The following is a 24,566-nucleotide window of genomic DNA, read 5'->3' on the forward strand; positions in this document are numbered from 1 at the left end:
AATAAAAGGGTATCATGACTTGTCACACATGTCATGTGTGCTTAAGGGGTTAAACATCTGTATAGACTATGATAAAACCACCTATTCAGGCAGAGAATTCCACATCCTTATAGCTCTTACCGTAAAAAACACTTCCCTTTGCCTTAGACAAAATCTTCTTTCTTCCAGTCTAAATGGGTTACCTTTTGTCAAATGTATAGTCCTGTTTATGGATAGGTTTCCAGATCACATTTCTTAATTACTAAACTTTTCCATTCCTTTTATTTATTTTGTAATGTAATTCTGCACTTTTCCCAGTACCAAAGTGTGGTCTTACCATTGATTTATAAATAGGCAAAATTATAATTCCGTCCTGAGAATTAGTGCCCTTTTTTAATATATATATGACAATACCTTACCTTAGCAATCACTGATTGCCATTGCACATTGTTTCCTAGTATATCTAAAAAATTCCCAAATCCTTCTCGTGTTGTTATCCCTAATTCACTACCATTTAGGGTATGTTACTTGTGCATTCTTTACCCCGAAGTGCAAAACTTTGCAATTTATACATTAAATTCTGTCTGCCATTTTAACGCCCAGTTCCCTAATATATCTAAATCCCTCTGCAGCAAAGTAATATAGTGCTCACATTAATCTTATCGTTATATAAAAACCTTATAGATTTATTTTAGATTTTTATTGGTGTTTACTGTATTGTAAATAAAAGGGTGTAATTGGGGACTTGGTTCTGGGGTCTTCTAATAATTGGGATCTCTGTATTTAGGGCTTTGTTAAGTAGAGCAGAATATATTGAAATACATTATACGTATAACTTTTAAATAAAAGTGAGCAGTTTAAATTCTTCACAGTCAATCAAACAAAGATCAAAGAGGCAAACAAAGGACGCTAGAAGAATTCAATATATTCTCTTCATTCTTTCACCATTTTTCTGAACTGTCTGCTGATCTCTTCATCCACTCATTTCATCTCCATCTGTATCTGCTCAGTATTCTAAAGATTGCATCTACTCCCCACATATTAGTGTGTTCTCCAAGTGCTGAAGCAGCTCAGGTAGGCTGCCTAAGAATTCGTCATACTTCCCATGTTTGCAGACAAGCTCAGTAGGGGGTGGGGTTGATAACATGTCTCCCCTCTGCCCTTGTGACAGGTGTTGTGCTGTGGTTGAACTTGGGGGGAATATAGCACCTAACTGGGTATACTATTGTCCCTTGTCTCCCTGTTTCTCTTGTCGTGATCCAGCGTGTTCCTTCCTATTCTCATCACCTAAACCACTTGCCCAGAATTTCCTCCATTCTGACCTTTTTTTTTATTCACTCTTCCCAATTCTTTATTGTTACTCAGGCACCGCTGCCATGAAAGTACATCCACTGCTATGCACCTTGAATTTAGGATATTTAGATTATATATATTTTTAAACAGTTAAATGGAACACTGAGCACCATAACTATTACAGCTCATTCTCATAGTTATGATGCTGCGAATATATGGGCACCACCTCCTGGTTTTCTGTCAAAAGTGTTTTCCCTTTCCCAAACCCATTCCTTGCTCTCTAATCAGCAACAATTAAAATGCAGGTGCTACCCGCCCGCGATATCTTGTGTAAATCTGCCCAAACCCAGGCGGCAGTGATTTACTAAGAGTGGTAGAGGTAGGTTAACATAAAGTGTAATTCTCATTTAAGCGGCACAGCTGGGGAGGAACTGGACTGAGGGTACTGTGAGACTGCGCCAATAGACCTATAACTTTATGACCACTGCACTGATCAATAGTGGTAACATGAAAAACAAGAAAAGTGTACCGGTAAGGGACTGGGATAAATAGGATACTCTAATGTGAGTACTGGATAACCACAGAATAGCTGCCAGACTAGGAACTAATGATAATAAAATTGATCTCGGGAGGGTTTGCAAGGCTCTAAGTTCTCCTCTCTACCTACCTCTCTCTACCTACCTGTACCTACCTCTCTCTACCTACCTCGTATAAATCAATACGATTCGACAATCCTAATTGGCACCATAGATGTATAGGATTTTTCTTTATTTTGTTACTTTTCTTGCAGCTCCTTTCCCCCCACCCCCTCCCCTATTACCTTCTTGTTATGGTTCATTATCTTCCTGCCATCCCTGACGGAGCTCTATATGTTTTAAATAGGTTTATTGGTATCATGACTTAAGTTCTCATATAAGACAGATTTTCATTAAAGCAAACAGTCGCCTGCGCAGAGGCTGAAGTATCGGTTTAGAAGGGTTAAGGCAGATTATCGCCTGCGCAGAGGCGGATAAGTCAGAACATATAAACAGATATAAACTTTGCAGAAATGTATTCGTATATATTACAACACAGACTGCACATAGTGAACTAATGTAACGTGTTACGCTAGCTGCCTGTGGGCGTTAAGCTTCATGGTTATGTAGTTTATAACCGCTTTGTGGGCTAAAAAACAGATATGCCTTAATAAAAAATGTAAAGAAAACTAATAAGGCAAAAAACTGTATGCATGGTATATAAGCTTATATATACGCTTACACATGTGGTGCGGTAATCATGTATGGCAGGAGTATTACATCAGTCAGATGTCTTAATGCAGTAATAAATCCTGTCTATTAGCATTGTAGCAGCGGCTAGTTACTCACAGAATAGGCATGCCTGAAAATGAATGTATAATCTTCAAGATTAGTAACATATATATATATGTCTTAATGAGCATGGTCATTTCTATGCCTAGGTAAAAGCATATTAATAGTCGTCACCCTATGCAACAGCCTGACTATATAAGTAGGCAGTAATAAAAACGTTAAGTTTATGTGCTGGCTAGTCTAAAGATCAATTGTCCTTATACTAAATCAAAAGTCCCTTCGCTGGGGAGACTAGTGATGTGCCCGGCACGGAGGTTCATGTGGTGCAAAATCTCAGTCTCCCTTGGGTTTTGTTCCTGTGCAGAATTATATGTGCTTCGGACAGGTTGCACACATCCGAGTCCCCCCGGCTCCCCCAGCTTGGCGGTCCCCCCCTTTCACCCCCAAGGCAGATCCTCGTGTCCACTCGAGGCCCCGCTGCATTGTGGGCACTCGGATGCGTTGGCATTCCTCGCGTCTCTCCCTCCGGTAAGTCCGCAGGGCGCCCCCTCCTGCACCTCCCCATTCCCAGCAGGGCCCCTACGAAGCTCCAGCCCAGTCGTGCCTCACCCGCCTCCGGTCTCATACTTGCCGCCGGCACGTCCTCCCAGCCACCGGTCCGCTGGGTGTCCGCGCAGCTCAGCGTCACAGGGCTCGCAGAGTTGGGGGCACAGTCTCCGGGACTACCCCTGTAACCGGAGATCTGGACCAGCTCCATGTCGACTGGTCAGCCGCCCGGGGGCTTCCAGCCGCGGGGTCCGCCGCCCCAGGTGTCTCAGCGTGGGCTCCCGTCACCTGCCTCCCTGGTGTGCCTTATTACTGTGCGGGAGTGAATTATCCGCCGGCCATCTCAGTCTCAAATGGGTTCGGGCTCCATGCCTTATGGGCCTCTTCCCCCAGCCTCCGAAGTGTGGGCTTTCAGGCCTGGATCACCCCCATCAGCCTGTACGGGGGGGGGGGGGGGAGCAGGGGCGGGGCCGGGTCCCCTGGCTCCAACGCTGTCTGTGCTCATCGTGGGCCATGTGTGCCGGGGGCCTCGTGGTTGTTGTGTGCTGTTAGCGGGTCGGGATCATCTGTGCTCCGCTCCTGGGCATGTCACCCCTCGGTTCCGGGCTTGTTCCCGGTTTCTAGCTGGTATATAGGGTTCTTAAGTGGGTTTTTAGGCTTTATTTAGCCGGAGCTGGCTTAGGTTGCTGCCGCTCTGCTCGGCGGCCCGGCCCCGCCCCCCCGGAGCTCTATATGTAGGCACAGATGTGTGTAAGATAATACAGCTATCAGGCTAGCTATATAGTATACTACTATCCCGCGACTGATGAGGCTAGTTTCCAAACTTCACTGCTTTAACAATAAGTACCTATCGATACGAACCCTATATACTACCTAAGGCAGTTGATCAGAGCTACATAGAGTGAGATCTATTTTAGGATTATTGATGACATCCAAACTAAGGTTCCACAGGCTATATAGGTATTATACCTGGACAAGTCTCTTACGATAATCCATTGACACTATTTTCATATATACTACCTATCAGAGCTTAATAGACTTTGGGTAAGTCCTAAGAATTTTTAGTGTCAATAGGGACATCTCTAGGTATTGCAGCTGGTTTAATACCTATCACTTTGCTCACCTTTCACCTTTTTGTACACGAGCACCCATTGTTATATATTTGAATTTTAGATCTAATAAAATGTTTTTATTTTATTATCATTAGTTCCTAGTCTGGCAGCTATTCTGTGGTTATCCAATACTCACATTAGAGTATCCTATTTATCCCAGTTCCTTACCGGTACACCTTTCTTGTTTTTCAGTTTTCCACTTGGGGTTACCCCCGCTACTTACTGTACCTAGTATTGGGTCTATCCCAGGGTCTTTTTTCTTTCAATAGTGGTAAAAAATGTTAGACCAGGCATAGGTAACCTTCAGCATTCCAGATGTTATGGACTACACCCCCAATGATGCTTTGCCAGCATTATGGGTGTAAGAGCAATATGGGGGATGTAGTCCACAACATCTGGAGTGCCGGAGGTTGCCTATCCTGGTTTAGACTGATTCTGTGTAGATGTTAACATACTAGTAAAGAAGAAAAAATATAAACATGAGCTTGTTCTCAGAATCCAGGAAGACCACCGCGACTTGGGTCCCATGTTATGTGAGACCCTGTAAAATGTTAATGCGGAAACTGTCAAACAATGTTTTAAACATTGCAAACAGAGGGACAGACAATGTCATACATGTTACCACAGGACCTGCTTGAGTCTTTAGGAAACTAGCATTAACAGAAGAATTCTGTGTTTCCCAGTTTAAATGTTATATGCATGTGGCCCGTTAAGCAAGTATTCCTATACATTTCTGCCTCTCCTTCAAATTGAAGCTTTTATTTTCTAGTCAAGTAGGCACCCAGTAAATTACCCTGCAGCTGGTATTTACTAGAGATTTAATGATGTTATAATAAAAAACCAACACATTCATCATATGCCATCATATTTTATGTCCCTGTATTTCATTCGGTGTTTATACACATTTTAATGTAGTACTTGATACTAATTTGATTGTCCATTGCGAGTTTTAGCTTGGCTTATCAACTTTATGCTCACTCAGAGATCGATAAACCTATCAAGTGTTAGTCATTATGAAGACAAAAAAATAAAATCTTCAGATTAATAATAATCAAAACCACTGTCATTTTTCAGATTTTCAAGATTAGCTGTTAGAAATGACCTTATCTCTGCATAATGGGAAACGTGTGACATTTCCTGCACAGCCTGCGTCTGTGTGTGATAGGAGTTAAAATCTTATAGCAACTAGAAGAGTTTAGGTTACCTGCCCACAGCAGCTCCCTCCACGTTTTCTTCAAGAACAATGATAGCTATCTAAGGCAGTGCTCCTCAATCCTCTCCTTAAGGCACACCTAACAGTCCAGGATTTAGGGAATACCCCTGTGTGTCTAGGGTGATCTAAGGGGACTTGTTTGCAAACTACAAGGTAATTTACCAAAGTGAGAGTTCAAAGTGAATTCAAAAAGAAGTTGAAATTTAAGGTTAACACAGCTGACCTGGAAAATTTATCTAAGTCAGCTGTGCTGCTTTCAGACTGACAACTGCCGCCTTAAATTTGTAATATCACTTCGAATTTTTGAATTCTTATTTTAAAAACAAAATCTGAAAAAAACTAAAAAAAAATTAATTTTTTGGCCAATCTTTGTTTGTTTTTTGAGACAAGCAAGATGCACACAAATAATAACAAGAAACCAGAATATGTCAGCTTAGTACAAAATGGTGATATACAATGTGAGTCATATACCATTCTGGATGATTAATGCATCTCATTTTTAAAGGTTATGAAAGAACTGGTAGCAAAAAATAAAATCCATCTTCAAAGCTAGTTGAGCATCAGGAGAACATATTTTACAAACATTTACACTTGCCAAAGTTGTCCATCCCTTTAACAGGTATTCTAAAATATGTTTAAAAACAATTAAAAATGCACTGGATGACAGGGGACAGGACATACCCATTGCTTGCTATACTTTTCAGATTACTTTATCATTAATGAAATACATTCTTGGATTCTAGATCACTAACTTTTAAAATTGCATCTTTAGAATCTAATGAAAAGAGGTGAGCAGTCTGTTATTATTATTTTTATTTTTTTGAAAAGTATGAAATACTTGTAGAAGCTCCCACAACATAATCCTTAAATCTCCTCCCATAGAGCCCAACATAACTGGCCAGACCTCCGTAACAGTGAACTCAAGGAGAGCTTGAGTTGTAAGATTACAAAACTGGTGAGTCAAGTGAATAGCATCCCATTCAACCTAAATCGGACTTGACTCTGGAACTGAACTTGTGGGGAATCTGCTAGAATGGTGTGATTAAAAAGAATCCTGCTTGTGATCACGTTTTACTAGACGAAAACATTGTTCAGTGATGCTGCAATTAACCAGTAGTTTCTCAGTTAGAAAGGAATGTTAGCATATATTCTCATTGGCTATAAATAAAGTGTGTGCATCATCTGCCCGTGATATATTTTTTGCACACCTGCTCAGAGCAAAATCACAATAGAGTTACCAGTGACCTTGGGGACAAGGATCCCAGGGATTTCAGATGATGAGTTAAGTCACATTGGACCTGCAGTAACTTGGATCAGAACAGATCATGTGTAGCAATGTTTCTAGTGATTTTAATACACAAGATAATTGTTTGCTGTTGGGTTCCAGATGCTGATCTGCAATTTGGAAATGTGCACTGGGGAGACAGCGGGCTCTATTACTGTCTTGTTGTTACGTCTGATGACGTGGAAGGGAAAAATGAGGATCGTATAGAAGTCCTTGTAATGGGTGAGTAGTCATCTCTTCTTGTCTCTTAAACATTCACTGTGTGTTCTGAACCAGTTTCCTTGTCTGTTTGTCGATTTTTGTGCATCACTGGAGCTGTACATTAAAATGTGTAGCAGTACCTCACTTTTATAGCACAATTAAATGTAATAGGGGCACGGACATCTGTGATCTTTTTCTCCCCTTACATTACAGGCTTAGAATATCTGTACCCCGCCAAGCTAGCTAGAAACATTACTAAAAAATAGAAAAGGCTTGATAAAGCCCAGGTCCAGGAATTACTTTTTTGGCATTGATTTTAGCCAGTGGGTTAGGTAGAAAAAACTCTAATGTGCATAGAAGAAACATGGTTGTCAGAACGTAGTGATAAACTCACATCATGTCCGAATTCCATTAAATTTAATCCACATTGATGGCAATGGGAATTCAGCTCGGCATCTGAACTGCGGGGACAGCACGATTCAGTGAGCTCTGTTTGTAGCCATTACTTTGAATTATAAGCTATTTTAGAACTATAGTCACCGCTTTAATTATTGAGTGATTCTTGTTAAAATAATATAATGAATAAACATTTCAAAAAGCAAATCCACAAAATAAATGTCTTAGTAAGTGTTTATGTTTTGAATTAATAATGAGAACGTAATACTGCTATGAACCTTTTTTTGGATGTGAGTTTTCCACATTGACGTAGTAGGATGGGGGGCAAGTGTTTCCCGTGTTATGGCAAATGTATCCAGGTGTGATGTTTGTGATAAATGATGGATGGACCTTAATAATGTCTCATCATGAATTTACCCTGCGTCTAGCCAAACGTATGCAACTTATCCAGTCTTCAAACCAAGTTTCTAAATTCTGGATACAGGTGTGCGTTCTTTGTCCTATTTCTACTTTGTGTCCATCGGGGATGTTTCTTTTTTTATGTGCAGAGTTGGATTTACAAGAACCAAAAAAAGCTTCAAGTGTAGACTATTCATGGTTTTTAGGAGGCATTCATTCAGACCATTAATGGTGGAATGCCCTACCAGTGGGATTACTCTTTACACAGGCTTTTTGTTGCCATGATTTCTTCCTTGCTATGTTGTGCCTTTTCCCCTTCTTTAATTATTGCAACGATGATACTGGCGATAATTATTAATGGGACACTACCAGCAACATAACCCTTGCAGCGTGCTGTAGTAGTTATGGGGCTAGGAGTGCTCTATTACCCTTTAATGCCAACCAATTGATAATGATTAACTTACCTAGGGTCTGCTGGGTGCCAGTCAACTCTTCTATGAAAACTCAAAAGTTCTGCGCACTGAGTTAATCTTGGCAGCATAGAGTTTAGCTCACTGGATGAGATTGATCAGCTTACACTCTCAGCAATAGGCTGGCCTTGCTTGGCTGGTAAAGTGACTGTAGTCTGGTTAAACCCAGGTAAAATGTCAAACTGTAAGCAAATGGTTTCACCACTTAATATTGGGAGAACAATAGGCCACTCCTGGCACCATAACCACTGCAGCATGTTATGGTGGTTGTAGTATTCCATTAATAATTATTGCTAGTAATATACTTCCAATAATTAAATAAAAGGCCACTATGTTATAACATTGCATATTGACTTTAGTTTTAAAGCATTAGCAGTTTTTAGCATGTTTAGTAACGATCATATATAATGCATTCCATGGCCATTTATTCCAATGCAGCATAACACATTATATGGATATGAAATTGATCGTGTTATATAGCATTGCCATTTAGCTGGAGAAATATTTTAAAAAGGCAGAAGTTCCTCAAGTGAAACCTTTACATGGTTTATCTTTAAATTGATGACAAAGACGGCAACCAATAGAATGTTATCTTCCCAGCGCTCAAATCAGATAGTCAGCTGACATTGTTGAAAATAAGAATATTCCCATTCCCATAGCAAAATGTACCCAATCCCTTCAGTGGGTGCAGTGACCAAGCACTCCAAAATATTACCTCCATTACTGCTGAGAATTGAGACTGGAGCTATCACTGGGGAATTATTTATTTTTTGCATTTTTGGTTAGCACAATGTATACACTAAATGTTCTATAAAGGGTCCCAATATCCTTAAAGTGGTCTCAGAGTAACAGATGTTGAGAGTGACTAATTTAAAAAAAAAAAAAAAAAAAGATTTTTAGCCGTAACTTTTCAAGCTTTGCGGGCCTTTTAGGTTCCGGACATGAAGGTTGAGGCTATGACAATGTTAGTGAATTATAACCGTTATGAGCGGTTCTTCGTTTGATCTTTAATTAATAAGACAGTGAGAAGCAGATGCTGCGATCTGACATTTTCACTTCCTCAATTTGAATTTTGCAAAGTAATCCAGGCTGGTTCAGTTTAAAGGGTAGAGCGATATTGTCAACTGCGTAGAGGTGACACTCAAAGTCAACACACCTAATGAGATTGCCAAGTGAAGTGTATATTTAAGTGTTCTGAGTGGTCCCTGGGAAGATTATTGGAGGGCTAACAGACAGGTCAGCAGGAAAAAATAAAGATTGTCTCAGAGGAAGGGGTAGATTAATAATGTATTCTTAGTGGGTTTGTGTTTGCCCCAAATGTATAATTATAATTGTGAGCAAGCTAGTCGCTGGGTCAACGCTTGCTGTGGAAGTAGTACTGTGACAGAGAGCAGGAGAATGACCTATTCTGCTTTCTCTTGTCACTAGAACGTTGCCATAAACCTTTACGTCGCCTGCATAAAAATATATGCCTACACTTACCAAGGGGAGAGGGCAAATGTTTGAATGCATTTTTAAGGCAATGTATATGTTTGTTAGCCACTCTGCGACAGATTATATTTAGTGTGCTATCATTTTTTATAAAGCTGTGTATACAATAGCTGGTACATTTTAAAGGGCCATCATCAAAAGTCAACATTCAGTTTATATTGTGTATTAAGTATATTTCTGCTTTTAATTTGTGGGTTAAACAGGCCTGTACATAATAAATAATATAATATATGTTTATATGAGAAGTGGTTTAAATTCATTCTAGTTAGCTCAACGTTTGAATTCCCACTCAAAGTTTTATCAAGGCCAGGCAATAAAATTTAATTCACCTTCAATGCTTCAGACCATATAAAAAGGTTTATCAAGCCTTTGATAAATAAACAGCCTTCCAGATACATTACAGTTACATGCCCTGTAATAAGATAAAATCATATATAACAATAGGACTAAATGAAATCAAAATGGAAAGAGCCGTGATAAAATAAACAGTGTACAGCTCGGACGTGTGTTTACTTGGAGACTCGCTACTGAAAGAGTTTGTAATATCTTCCCAGAAGAAACCTACAGCCTTCTGCTACACAGGAATAATGACAAGCAAGCTGCCCTAATCCGAACCTTAGTTTCTACCCTCAAAAATAGTGTCAAAGGTTCGTTTGGCGGTTTTCTGCAAATCAGTTTTTATGACTTTTTTTTGCATTATTACAATAGAAAAAGGACAAAGAGCATATTCCCTAGAACACAGCGTCAAGTTATATAAATGGACTCAAAACACCACCGAGGTTCTGAGCCACCAACGGACTCGAAACCTGACAAAACATGTACAAACAGTGTACCCTTTTAACCAATCAACTAACCAATTAACTAACTCTTACTAACCCTTACTCCTCTCTTAACTAAGGCCCATTATCCTTAATGTTCCGTACCCCACCCTGCCGCTGTGACCAAGCGGGGAAAAAGGGCTTCAAAGGGAGGGAGTGACCAACGCTGCTAGGTAAGAAAATTAGAGTGAAGGATCACAAAATGACCGACCATTTATATTAGCCAACCCCCAAGCACTGCTCCACCAATCCCCTACTGCTCCCACCCCCTAGCCCGCCTCCTAGCCCTGTCAGGGCCCTATTCCCTAAGCTGTGTTTTCTCCATGGGCTTCATGACCGACGTGACTATATTTATAAAGCAAAAGGCACTGGGCAATGTGAACAATCTGCCTAGGTAGACTATTAGAGAGTGCCTAATCCCCCTTCTACATCATCATTGAAGGAGTTCATGTGATTGACTGTTGTTCCAAAAAACCATATAACTCAATTTTCTTACCTGGATGGCACGTGAAACTGATCCGTTGTGCCACTGGTTAATGTGGTGACCTAGGTTCTTTGAACTTTTTATAGCTTTCACCAAGGAGAAAGCATAATTTAACACCTTAAATACCCAAATCAATTATAAATGTTATTTGCATGTATTTTGCAGAATTAAATTTAGATCATAAAACTTTACTCACCACTTTATACTGTAATTATGATTGCCAGCCAGTAGAGAAAAACATTTCTCTGCCAGAACCTATTAATCACTCACTTATACAATGCATGTAAGTTTGCTGAAAATATATCCTCACCCTTTGCTTTCAAACAGTACAGGAAGTTTCATTTGGTCACACATTCCCACACTCTAGGAGGAATAGCTGATGGCAAGTTTTGTCACTTCCCTCAACTATCTCTAGTGACAGCTGTGGTAATAAGACATTATCTCCCTTATTGCAAGATAATATTCATGGCGGCTCCTGTGACCTCGTTGGATCCTCCATAGACATTAGTTGTACTCTCGGGCATGAAGCGCCATGATCAAAAGAAAGAAGATGGTGGTGCCCTTGAGGTACCAATTTGAGTAAATATAACTCGCCATAACTGCACACTAAGCAGTGATATTAGCATTGGAAATATTTGCAAAAAAAGTAACATTGCCACTTAAATCACTGCACATACAAGCGTATCCCCTTTGCCAATTATTTCAAGGGACAATCTATTCTTAATTAATTCTTCTTTAGTCTATCTGTATGAAATGCTGTCAATAGGCTCACAGAAGCCATGGTAGGGCTAAAGTGATGAACCTATAACGTGTTACATCAATGGTTCTCGCCAAAGATACAGGGCTATCCAAAAATGGAAACTGTCAGCTTGGCATCAATTTGTAACCTAGTCAACACCATGCCCTCCTGACGTCACATTGTGATATGTTATCCGTGTCATGCAGAGGGCACCCGGTCATGTCCTCATGGCCCAGCGCACCTTACTTCCATGTAAACACTGGAACCTACTAACATCTTAGCTACCTCAAGCATAGATCTCACCACATCCATGAAAATAGAAGTCTGTCTGATAGATAACTCAGTAGTGAGAGCACATGGTGAACTCATCCTTTTATCTTTCCGAGATTCATAAAATGAATTCAGTTGATTTGGGCAATAATAGCACCTGGATCCCAGGATGTACCTGTGACAGTATGGAAGCTGAACTGTTTATTTTCATTCATCTTTATTATGTCACTACATGCAGAGAATTTATTTTCATGTCACCCGAGCTGTGAGCTGAACTCCACATTGGACGAGAGGATTTGCATTTCCCTGCCTTAAGCATTGTGACAAGTGAATGGATTATTGGAATAAATAATGTAATTATTCCTGCAATTCAAGGTAGACACCTCTAAATAGACAAAAAGCTATGTCCTATCTCAAAATAGACAAAAAGCTATGTCCTCAAATATCAGTTGTAAATCCATCAAATTTAAACAAGGCTGTTTACATGCCTAATAGTAATCGATAGTCGTAATAGTGACTTGAAATTAACTACATTAAACATGAACCCTTTCTCCTTTGTTTTTCCTTCATTTCTATCAATACATTAGATACATTCTGCCATTCACACATCCATCCTTTTCCTACTGCTAATTTCTGCTGTATTTGTAAGTGTCCTGAAAAGGTGTTTTGATTTTTTTTATTCCACTGTACTCTGTACTGTGTTGAATTGATGACCGATGGAGCATTTTTTTTACTGCTCAATTATTTTGGCTTTAATTTTGTAAATCAATAATCGTATCATTACAACTCATTGCTTAGTGAATAACTCCGTTGAACAACCGTGTTCAACGCTTGACCCCCAGCTTTAAGACAAAATGGTGGCATGTTAAATATGATTAATGATAGAGGCGGTTGTGGATTGTGAAAGCAATGCTGCCTTATTATTTTACACATAATATACATACATACAGTTTATGTTCTTGTCCTATCGTAATGAAAGGGTAACCACCACTTGCATAGAATAGGAAAGGACAGAAGACAGTTTGTTTACTTCTGTGCGCACTGACCTTGCTGTCACCACTATCAGCATTTTACAAGTCATCTTTTTCTGGAGCTCGTTTTTCCACGTTACGAGTAAACCTTTTTTTTTCTTTTTGGTACTTAAGAAAATTGACAAAAATAGCAGGAAAAAAAGGTTGTCATGACAACCTCACTTTACAGCACCTTCGTACTTTTTTTTTCCCCATCACTACAAGAAGTCATTTCAAATCAGTAAGAAACGGTAAAACATATACCGTATATATACAAAACAACCTAGGGGGGAAAATCATTTTACCCTTGAAATTCTTTGTAGACTCAGTGCGTTGCCTTTGCTCCCAAGGTTGCGATTACATATTTTGATACAACCTTAATAAAACTGTAATGGAAGGAATTGGCACTTGTGGAGAAATTTACATTCTGAGTGCTCGTATCATCATTTAAAGAGCTGTACTAGCTTCGCAATGATAAGGAAGGAAGATCAAACACATAGGGAGATAGCAAGAGGAAATCAGATTGTGTTGCACGTACCCGCTGTGACAAAAGTGCCTGTTTAAAACACTCTTTGGGTACCAGAAGAGACGCGAAGCCTTGCACTTCAATCTTTTGCTCACCGTTCCACTATCCAAAGGGTTAAGTCCCTTTGAACAGCTGCTTTGTTCTATTGACGTAATGAATCGGTTCGCTTATTAAAATTCTATTCAGACACATACTGCGCTGAGATCCTGATGAGACGGCAGCGTATGGTAATTTGCCATTCTCAGAGCTTACCCTGCCAGCACGCTGTGTTTTTCTGAGTAAGAGGTGATGCGAATCTTGACCTTTGCCTCTGTGAACTACACAAAATTAATGAAAGAAAAGAAAAAAAAAACCTGAAAAGATGCAAAGAACAGAGGTGTTTTTATGGGTTTTTTTTTAGTAATATTTTTTATAGTTGGAGGAAGGATTTGTGGGCAATGCAGCTTAGCAACATCTCTGATCAATTTTCTTTTTCTTTGTAAAATAATAAAAAACTAAGGTAAGGCAAGCCTTGATCAGCAAACAAAACCAACAAACAAACCCAACATTCTATTAAATGTGTCAGTTTAGTAATGTACACACATCCATAGGAAATATCCTTAGATGGCAGTCTCTAACCATGGCCTTGAATGCATTCTCAGACTCCATCATCTAAAGGGACGATGAACAATCAGAATGTAAAATATTACCAGCTCATTACTGAAATAAAAACATTTAACAGAAACAAGTATTGTTTTTTAAAAATGATTGTGTGACATCTTATTTGTCCGTGGGAGCTACTGAGCGTGCAGTTATTATTATTATCATTTATATGTGTACAGTGAGGGAAAAAAGTATTTGATCCCCTGCTGATTTTGAACATTTGCCTACTGACAAAGAAATCAGTCTATAATTTTAATGGTAGGTGTATTTTAACAGTGAGAGACAGAATAACTAAAAAATAAATTAAAAAAAACGCATGTCAAAAAAGGTATTAATTGATTTGTATGTCAATGAGTGAAATAAGTATTTGACCCCTTTGACTTAGTACTTGGTGGCAAAACCCTTGTTGGCAATCACAGAGGTCAGACGTTTCTTGTAGTTGGCCACCAGGTTTGCACACATCTCAGGAGGGATTTTGTCCCACTCCTCTTTGCAGATCCTCTACAAGTCATTAAGATTTCAAAGCTGACGTTTGGCAACTAGAACCTTCAGCTCCCTCCACAGATTTTCTATGAGATTAAGGTCTGGAGACTGGCTAGGCCACTCCAGGACCTTAATGTGCTTCTTCTTGAGCCACTCCTTTGTTGCCTTTGTTGCCTTGGCTGTGAGGTTTGGCTCATTGTCATGCTGGAACCCATTTTCAATGCCCTGGCTGAAGGAAGGAGGTTCTCACCCAAGATTTGATGGTACATGGCCCTGTCCATCGTCCCTTTGATCCGGTGCAGTTGTCCTGTCCCCTTGGCAGAAAAACGCCCCCAAAGCATAATGTTTCCACCTCCATGTTTGACAGTGGGGGTTATGTTCTTGGGGTCATAGGCAGCATTCCTCCTCCACCAAACACAGCGAGTTGAGTTGATGCCAAAGAGCTCGATTTTGGTCTAATTATTATTATTTTTCTATTATTTATATGGCGCCAGCAAATTCCGTAGCGCTCTAACCACAACACTTTCACCCAGGTATCTTCTGAATCATTCAGATGTTCATTGGCAAACTTCAGACGGGCCTGTACATGTGCTTTCTTGAGCAGGGTAACATTGCGGGCACTGCAGGATTTCAGTCCTTCACGACGTGTGTTACCAATTGTTTTCTTGGTGACTATGTCCCAGTTGCCTTGAGATCATTAACAAGATCCTCCCGTGTAGTTCTGGGCCGATTCCTCACCATTCTCATGATCATTGAAACTCCACAAGGTGATATCTTGCATGAAGCACCAGACTGAGGGAGACTGAAAGTTATTTTGTGTTTCTTCCGTTTGAGAATAAGCGCATGAACTGTTGTCACCTTCTCACCAAGTTGTTTGGCTATTCTCTTGTAGCACATTACAGCCTTGTGTAGGTCGACAATCTTGTCCCTGACATCCTTAGACAGCTGTTTGGTTGCAAATCAATTTAGAACTTTTTTGACATGCGTTTTTCTGGATTTTTTTTGTTATTCCCTCACTGTTAAAATACACCTACCATTGAAATTATAGATTGATCATTTCTTTGTCAGTGGGCAAACGTTCAAAATCAGCAGGGGATCAAATACTTTTTTCCCTTACTGTGTAGCATCAACATGTTCCGAAGCGCTATACAATTATAGAAAGAGATATCTGACAACAAGTAGTTGACATAGGAAATTTTAACATAGACAAAAGATGAAGACGTCCCTGCACAAAGAAGCTTACCGTTTTTGTTGGTCTGTTTGTGACTGCTAACTTTAAATGATCACTATAGGGTCAGGAACACAAACATGCACCCTATAGTGCTAAACCCATCATTTAGGTTGCTTACTGACCACTTAGCCCCCCTATAAAGGTTTAAAACTCATTTTATTTCCACTGCGCGCTGGTTTGCTGACGCTGAATCAATGCATCTCTATGAGGATAATTCAACTCTGCATGGGGACGCTGAACGGCAGGGCTGCTTACTGTGCAGCACTGAGCCAGGAAACACCTCCTGTGGCCATATAAGAAGTGGCCACATGAAAGTGTTTACATGAAAATGAAGTGTTTACTTGAAAATGCCTGAAGGGAGCTATTATACTCACCAGAACAACTAAATTAAGCTGTAATTGTTCTGATGACTATAGTGTCCCTTTAACTTCTAATGGAAAGTATATCTTTTAATCTATATATTTGTTGCCGTTTTTTTTTTTTTTGCAAACTCATTGTACAGATTCACCTACCTGACAGTGCACTTATCATCCATGGTCAACCTCAATATATTTGTTTCATGACCAATATGTATGGAGTCTAAAAACCCCTAAAAAAAAAAAAATGGTTTGTATAGAAAAAATAATTATCATGCAGTATTAAAAAAAGATGAAACTTTATTGTGACGTACATCATAACAATTATATAGTTATGTTACATAGTTACATAGTTACATAGCTGAAAAGAGACTTGCGTCCATCAAGTTCAGCCTTCCTCACATTTGTTTTTTGCTGTTGATCCAAAAGAAGGATATAAAAAAACAAACCCAGTTTGAAGCACTTCCAATTTTGCAACAAGCTAGGAAAAAAATTCCTTCTTGACCCCAGAATGGCAGTCAGATTTATCCTTGGATCAAGCAGTTATTACCCTACATTGAAAGATTATATCCTTGAATATTCTGTTTTTGCAAGTATGCATCTAGTAGCTTCATAGCACATCCCTGCCGTCCTTTCTACTTACCCGGTCACCGGCGACCCCACGCCAGCGATCGCGGTATGGGGAATTACCTGGGAACCCAGGGAGTTCCCCTCCTTCCACTTTGGCTGTTTTCACAACGTGTACATTTGGCTCAGTCCTTAAGGGGTTAAAGTGGTCTGGGTGACTTTAGTGGACCTTTAACCCCTGTACAAAGAGCTACAAATTGGTCTCCATGCTATATATGTGGATCCCAACTGTTTGGAAGAGACACAATGTATTCTTCAGGCTGAGAACAGTGGCTAAAGTTGATATTGTCAACCAGACATTTTGCGGATAACAGAGCCACGTTATGTGTTTTACATATGTAGCATGTTGTCTGTTTCAATAAAATAAGTAATGATTCTCACATATATGTAAAAGTTAGAACATCTTACAATATCCAAAGTTAATGCTCAGCTTTGGGGAAAAATATACAAACAAACAACACATGCCGTCGTGATATACTCCCTTGTGCTTCTGAAATAATTTGTTATTCTTTCAGTATCGTTTAAATATAAATCCCTCCACATGAAAGAATTAACACTACTCCAGATATATTAAACAAGTTCTAAAATGATGAAATCTCCCGAGGGTGTGAGAAAGCCACAGTACCCTCATTAATACACATTATGGGAAATCTATATTATTATTTTTTTTGTGTAAGGCTTTTCATCTGCGTTTAGACCTGATTACCCGGTCCCTGTTCTCTGGGGACCCTGTGCCTCTTCTCTCTCCCTAACCTCGTTTACACTACCTTCCTGTCAGTCGGACACTAGGGGAACTGGAACTTAGATGCTAGCTAGTACTCCAGACAATTGATCCCCTGGGCACCGTTTAGTAGATCTCCCTTTTTTTCAAGTTATACTTTTTGTTTGCATATCCCATTTTATCCTTAGATTGATTAAAGGTAGGGCCTCCCTTCCTCATTTCTTATACAGCGGAGCTCTCCTGATGTTGGTTTCCCCTTGTGGGACTCTACACATCACCTATGATTAGTCCCCTTATGGGAAATCTGTTAGGACTTTCATGTTCTGTTTCTGGAACGTGATATCAGTATTATTGTAGTCTTGTGTAGTGGTTACACATTCTGATTCCTTCAGCAGTACCCGCTCATGGGTCTCTTAATGGTATCGTTAAACAATCTAGTCTACAGAGAATGAACATTTAAACAAAGAACCCGGTATTGTGATAAAATAATGCCATCTCATTGTCCCGGAGACATCATAATAAACAACAAGAGCGAGGCTGGGACCCCAATATTTAGTGATAGTATTACTGTAGTATAGAGGTAATATTTAGTGATAGTATTACTGTAGTGTAGAGGTAATATTTAGTGATAGTATTACTGTAATATAGAGGTAATATTTAGTGATAGTATTACTGTAGTGTAGGGGTAATATTTAGTGATAGTATTAATGTAGTGTAGGGGTAAGATTTAGTGACAGTATTAGTGTAATGTAGAGGTAATATTTAGTGATAGTATTAATGTAGTGTAGGGGTAATATTTAGTGACAGTATTAGTGTAATGTAGAGGTAATATTTAGTGATAGTATTACTGTAGTGTAGGGGTAATATTTAGTGACAGTATTAGTGTAATGTAGAGGTAATATTTAGTGATAGTATTAATGTAGTGTAGGGGTAATATTTAGTGATAGTATTAATGTATTGTAGAGGTAAGATTTAGTGATAGTATTAATGTAGTGTAGAGGTAATATTTAGTGATAGTATTACTGTAGTGTAGGGGTAATATTTAGTGACAGTATTACTGTAATGTAGAGGTAAGATTTAGTGATAGTATTAATGTAGTGTAGGGGTAATATTTAGTGATAGTATTAATGTATTGTAGAGGTAAGATTTAGTGATAGTATTAATGTAGTGTAGGGGTAATATTTAGTGACAGTATAAGTGTACTGTAGAGGTAATATTTAGTGATAGTATTACTGTAGTGTAGGGGTAATATTTAGTGACAGTATTAGTGTAATGTAGAGGTAAGATTTAGTGATAGTATTAATGTAGTGTAGGGGTAATATTTAGTGATAGTATTAATGTATTGTAGAGGTAAGATTTAGTGATAGTATTAATGTAGTGTAGGGGTAATATTTAGTGATAGTATTAATGTAGTGTAGGGGTAATATTTAGTGATAGTATTAATGTAGTGTAGGGGTAAGATTTAGTGATAGTATTAATGTAGTGTAGGGGTAATATTTAGTGATAATATTAATGTAGTGTAGAAGTAATATTTAGTGATAGTATTAATGTAGTGTAGGGGTAATATTTAGTGATAGTATTACTGTAGTATAGAGGTAATATTTAGTGATAGTATTACTGTAGTATAGAGGTAATATTTAGTGACAGTATTAGTGTACTGTAGAGGTAATATTTAGTGATAGTATTACTGTAGTGTAGGGGTAATATTTAGTGATAGTATTACTGTAGTGTAGAGGTAATATTTAGTGATAATATTAATGTAGTGTAGGGGTAATATTTAGTGACAGTATTAGTGTAACATAGGGGTAATATTTAGTGATAGTATTAATGTATTGTAGAGGTAACATTTAGTGATAGTATTACTGTAGTGTAGGGGTAATATTTAGTGACAGTATTAGTGTAACGTAGGGGTAATATTTAGTGATAGTAGTACTGTAGTGTAGGGGTAATATTTAGTGACAGTATTAGTGTAACGTAGGGGTAATATTTAGTGATAGTATTACTGTAGTGTAGGGGTAATATTTAGTGACAGTATTAGTGTAACGTAGGGTTAATATTTAGTGATAGTATTACTGTAGTGTAGGGGTAATATTTAGTGACAGTATTAGTGTAACGTAGGGGTAATATTTAGTGATAGTATTACTGTAGTGTAGGGGTAAGATTTAGTGACAGTATTAATGTATTGTAGAGGTAACATTTAGTGATAGTAGTACTGTAGTGTAGGGGTAATATTTAGTGACAGTATTAGTGTAACGTAGGGGTAATATTTAGTGATAGTATTAATGTAGTGTAGGGGTAATATTTAGTGACAGTATTAGTGTAACGTAGGGGTAATATTTAGTGATAGTATTACTGTAGTGTAGGGGTAATATTTAGTGACAGTATTAGTGTAACGTAGGGGTAATATTTAGTGATAGTATTAATGTATTGTAGAGGTAACATTTAGTGATAGTAGTACTGTAGTGTAGGGGTAATATTTAGTAATAGTATTAATGCAGTGTAGGTGAAATATATACTAATAATATTACTGTAGTGTAATTTAGTTCCTGCTCTGCTTCTAATGTATTGTGTTTGACTCTGTGAATACAGTGAGTCCATGCCGCTGTGTAAATTCATGCAGGGTTAACAGTAATACGTGGCTAATAAGGTGAAGGAGGGTAATGATGTGAGAGGGGTTAATGTGTGAGTTTTCTTGCATGAGGTGTTTAGTGATAAAAGGTATAAAAGGTTGAGAGAGGGGTAACTGCTGTGGTATAAGGGTGTTCAGACTTATTTAGTTGAGGGTTAAGTTTAGTATTAGGGTACATGGTCTGTTTAGTGTTTAAGTGGAGGTAAACCTAGGATTAAGGTAAAGAGTTTCTTTAGGTTTAGGATCTGAGTGCTTAAATTTGGTACCAGGTTTTGGTAGGGGTTAAATTTAGGGAAAGGTAAAATAAGTGTTTAGGAATTTGAAGGGTTATTTGCCAAGTACTCAGCCTCCAATGGCTTCTCTAGTCCTGCCAGACTCCTATGATTGATTATTGCAGTAGCTGTTAAACAGTGTACATCACTCAGTGCCATCACTGCTCCTCCTTCAAGGTATTTCCTGTGTGGAGGCTGTTAGTGGGCAGATGGGCAGTGATCCCTTCCACTTCCTGTCCAGCCTCACACACAGACACTGGAGGAGCTGGGACAACACTTAGAGTTACACCCACTATAACTGTTCCCGCAGCCCTGCTATCAATCATAGGAGGCTGACTACCATGTTTTCTGGTACCTATCTATCACTATCAGCCATCATGAGCTCCAAAAAGGCACATTATCAATGCTGAAGACAGCACCTGCTGCAGGACAGGCCTTCTCTGCCTCATCTGGCCGTGAATACAATAGTTGACCTATGGCTGAGAGTAATGGTGGTATTTATTCAGTAACAGCTGGGGTTCTTGAAGGACGGGATGTTAAGAGTCGTTAGTGCTTATTCAAGCAATGATTTATGAGGCTTTTAATTCCCTTCAGACCTAGGGATTACGTGATTAATCAAAGCAGCTCCTGACATACTGAGATCGACATGTGAATTCATTACACATAATCTTTTCGGCTGCCTGATGTTCTGCTGCCTCTTCCTGGAGGTGACCATTTCCAAAGTTAAATTAGATTAGAAATTCATCCCGCGTTTACGGATAAATCAATAACCATTTTAAAGTAATTAAAAGAATCCCCAAACTTAAAAGGTCATTAATGCCTAAAAATAAATTGCTATATTACATGAAAGCACATATTGTTCAAATAAGTGTGAAAAAGTATCTGGACTTGCCCACCTACTTTACTGCTGGATGATCGTTTTCAGCCAAGAAAACTTCAAATATACAAAATACAATTAACCTCTCTGGATCAACGCACTGGTAGAATTCAGGGATTCCGCTTGTAAGCAAACACATTTCAAGTTGATATAAACGTTTATAAAACGACAGACCTATCTCATTGCTTACTGCACAGTCCTGAAAAACTGTGCATTCTACAGGTATTTTCAAACATCAGTTTTCTTCTAAACGTTCTGACCCATTACAATCTAGCTTTCAAATCACCGTATAATATCTGTAATTATATGTATAACTACAAAACAATGTGAACAAATTGAAATCATTTTACTTAAATTTGTAAAGAACCTTTTCAACTGATGACTAATATAATTTAAGAAGTTGGCTCCATACTTTAATGGGTTACTCCAACCAAAAAACAGTGTTTTAATCAAAGTAGCACTTTCTATACTGGTCCTGCGGAAATACAAAAAAAATAAAGAAAATGATCTAAGCCTTACCTCCATTCCACCGCTCCCTTTATCCCAATCCTTCTAAGCTGATTCACTACACCTCGCTGAAAGGAAGTCAGGGAGGCCAAGCTGAGAAGAGGACAGGGGAGAGGGGGGGCATCATTGGCTGTCTGGTGGCCGCATGCTTTAATGATGCCCCAATGACACAAATGATCCACTGACAGACTCCTGGCACCATGGTCACTGCAAATCAGTGAAGTGGTCATGGTCCTAGGAGTTACTTTTTAAGCATGAAAGGTCACTCAGTACTCTGGGTTTATGGTCGATCATACTTGAATGTGAAACTCCTTGTACTCTCCAAATTGATGTGTAGCAACAGGATCCCACTGAAGTATTATTTATATCTCACGTGGTTAGGTCCTAACCTCTCATTTGGACACCAAATTAATAAACGTTATACTAAAATTGATACTAGATACAGCCAATACAAAATAAAGGATAAGCTTTAAGAAATCAATTAATATAAACAGTGACATATGCTGCAAACACTGAATGTAAGGAATACCCCCAACACCTTACTGACAAGAAGCAAAACGATACAAAACACAAAAATAGATTGCACTGAATACTGTGTGCACTAAGTCCAATAAAACCATTATTTTGAAGATCCTGGCTTGAAATCAACCAGGCTTTACTTGTTGAAGAGTATATGTAGCAAAACAGAAACTAACTAACACTAGTGCAGATAGTCACTGTGTGTCCTACAAATACTTGGTGTACAACAAGGATATGTGGGATCACTCTTACATTTGTTAGAGCTATAGATCAGTATAGCATCCAGATGAATATAAAAAAGTAAAACATGAAAAGCAAACAGTAGTGCTTACTGAGTAAAACCAAAAGCAGATAAAAATATTAATGGTAATTTACTCACATTTAGTAGAGCAGTAACATCGCTCAAGAGTAAGCGCTTGGGTGGTATTATCCCCACCAAGGATATAATGTTGAGTAGGTTCTCCTGAAGGCAATCCTTGCCAGGGATTGGATATAGAGTAGAGTAGATACTTCCAGAGTTGTAAATGTGCCAGGAAGGATAAAAAAACAATAAAAATGAAAAAAGCATAAAAAGTATAATGGTCTTGCACTATAAAAATAGGTGTAACCACTTAAAGAAGCCCCTTGTTTGGCGAAATGCGATGTGTGTGTTTTAATATTGTTTTTGAGCATTAAAGTTTATTTGGCTTAGACCTATTTTATAGTGCAAGACCATTTATTAAACTTGTTATGCTTTTTATTATTACCGTCTGTATTGTTATTTCAAGTGCTAAATATAGTCTGTGTAATTTGCCTTATTTCTAATTACCAATGCCTAATGCATTCTGTGCAACTCTGGTGTTAAGTGGAGTCTGGAGAATTTACCCTAGTGTCATCCTTGTTTTAATGCTGGCTGTGTAATTCACCCTAATGATAATTATTGGCTGTGGAATTTACCCTTATTCTGAATCCAGGCCAAGTAATTCACCTTAGTGCTAAATCGAGGCCAAGTTGTTCACCCTATTGCTGAAAGCAGGCCAAGTAATTCACCCTATTACTAAAATCAGGCCAAGTAATTCACCCTATTACTAAAATCAGGCCAAGTAATTCACCCTAGTGCTAAATGCGGGCCAAGTAATTCATCCTATTGCTAAAAGCAGGCCAAGTAATTCACCCTAGTGAAAATGAAATAGATGCATTTCATCCTGGCGTTAAATATAATCTGTGAAAATCATCCTAATTCTAAAAATGTGTTGATGGATCTGAGAGATGAGCGTTGTCTGAGCAATATTTTTGTCGGTCTGTAAATTTAGAATTCTGTTCAAACTAATTATAGAGGAATCAAAGAGAGCATTCTATTTTGTAACATTCTGAATTATCATCACATGTCAAGTAATATCTGTAGGAAAGCAGAGTTATAATCTATCTATGGTTCTTGATTTCTATAATATCAATATTTATAGTGTCTTACTGCACAACCCGCATGCCTCTGCCAAAGCTGGGTTATGGAAGCAGAACTTGTATTTCCAGCATATAGTAAATCTGTTTTCATGCCAGCATGTAAATAGATTGATTAAATAAAATGCATGTTTACAAAGAAAATGAAGGCTGACTTGAATATGTGAACAGTGGCCTGTTAACCCCTGAAAGACCTAAAATGAATTCATACAATTATCCCAAGATGGTCACGAATTGTCCTGCTTATTTCCACCCAAGTGGAACCGTGCAAACACTCAATGAGTAGGACATCCATTGTCAGAAAAAAGCTCGGTAAGAGATTGTATTGATGATATATAGACTGTGGTTATTATTATTTATTTTATTATTATCACCATTTATAGAGCACAAACAGATTCCGTAGCGCTTTACAATATTATGAGAGGGGATATTTAACTAAATAGGACAATTACAAAAAAAAAAAAAACTTACAGGAATGATAGGTTGAAGAGGACCCTGCTCAAACAAGCTTACAGAGGATTTTATTCTGAAAAATCGAGACATGAAGCCAGGCGCCTTAAATTTTACTGCATGTACCTTTGTGTGCTGTTGTGTAGATCAATAAGCTTTCCAATGATTCAATGCTTTTAGCAAAAACGTTCCAAATTATTTATTTACAAAAATGTCAAAAGACCTTCATGGCAACTTCCGTAGATAAATTATTAGGAACGTTTTTCTAACAGAATT

General features: G+C 38.4%; 1 protein-coding gene across 4 annotated transcripts in view; it reads left to right on the forward strand.

The window, feature by feature from the left end:
* The window catches only part of ILDR2 (immunoglobulin like domain containing receptor 2), a 316,283-nt gene that overhangs the window by 157,104 nt on the left and 134,613 nt on the right, over positions 1–24,566 (forward strand). For all 4 annotated transcript variants that reach the window (XM_063446582.1, XM_063446594.1, XM_063446575.1 and 1 more), the window contains exon 3: positions 6,838–6,957. In XM_063446582.1, the coding sequence (XP_063302652.1) occupies positions 6,838–6,957 (120 nt within the window). The remainder of the gene's footprint in view (positions 1–6,837; positions 6,958–24,566) is intronic.

This window comes from Pelobates fuscus, chromosome 1, assembly GCF_036172605.1.
Source record: "Pelobates fuscus isolate aPelFus1 chromosome 1, aPelFus1.pri, whole genome shotgun sequence".
Classification (NCBI taxonomy): Eukaryota; Metazoa; Chordata; class Amphibia; order Anura; family Pelobatidae; genus Pelobates; species Pelobates fuscus.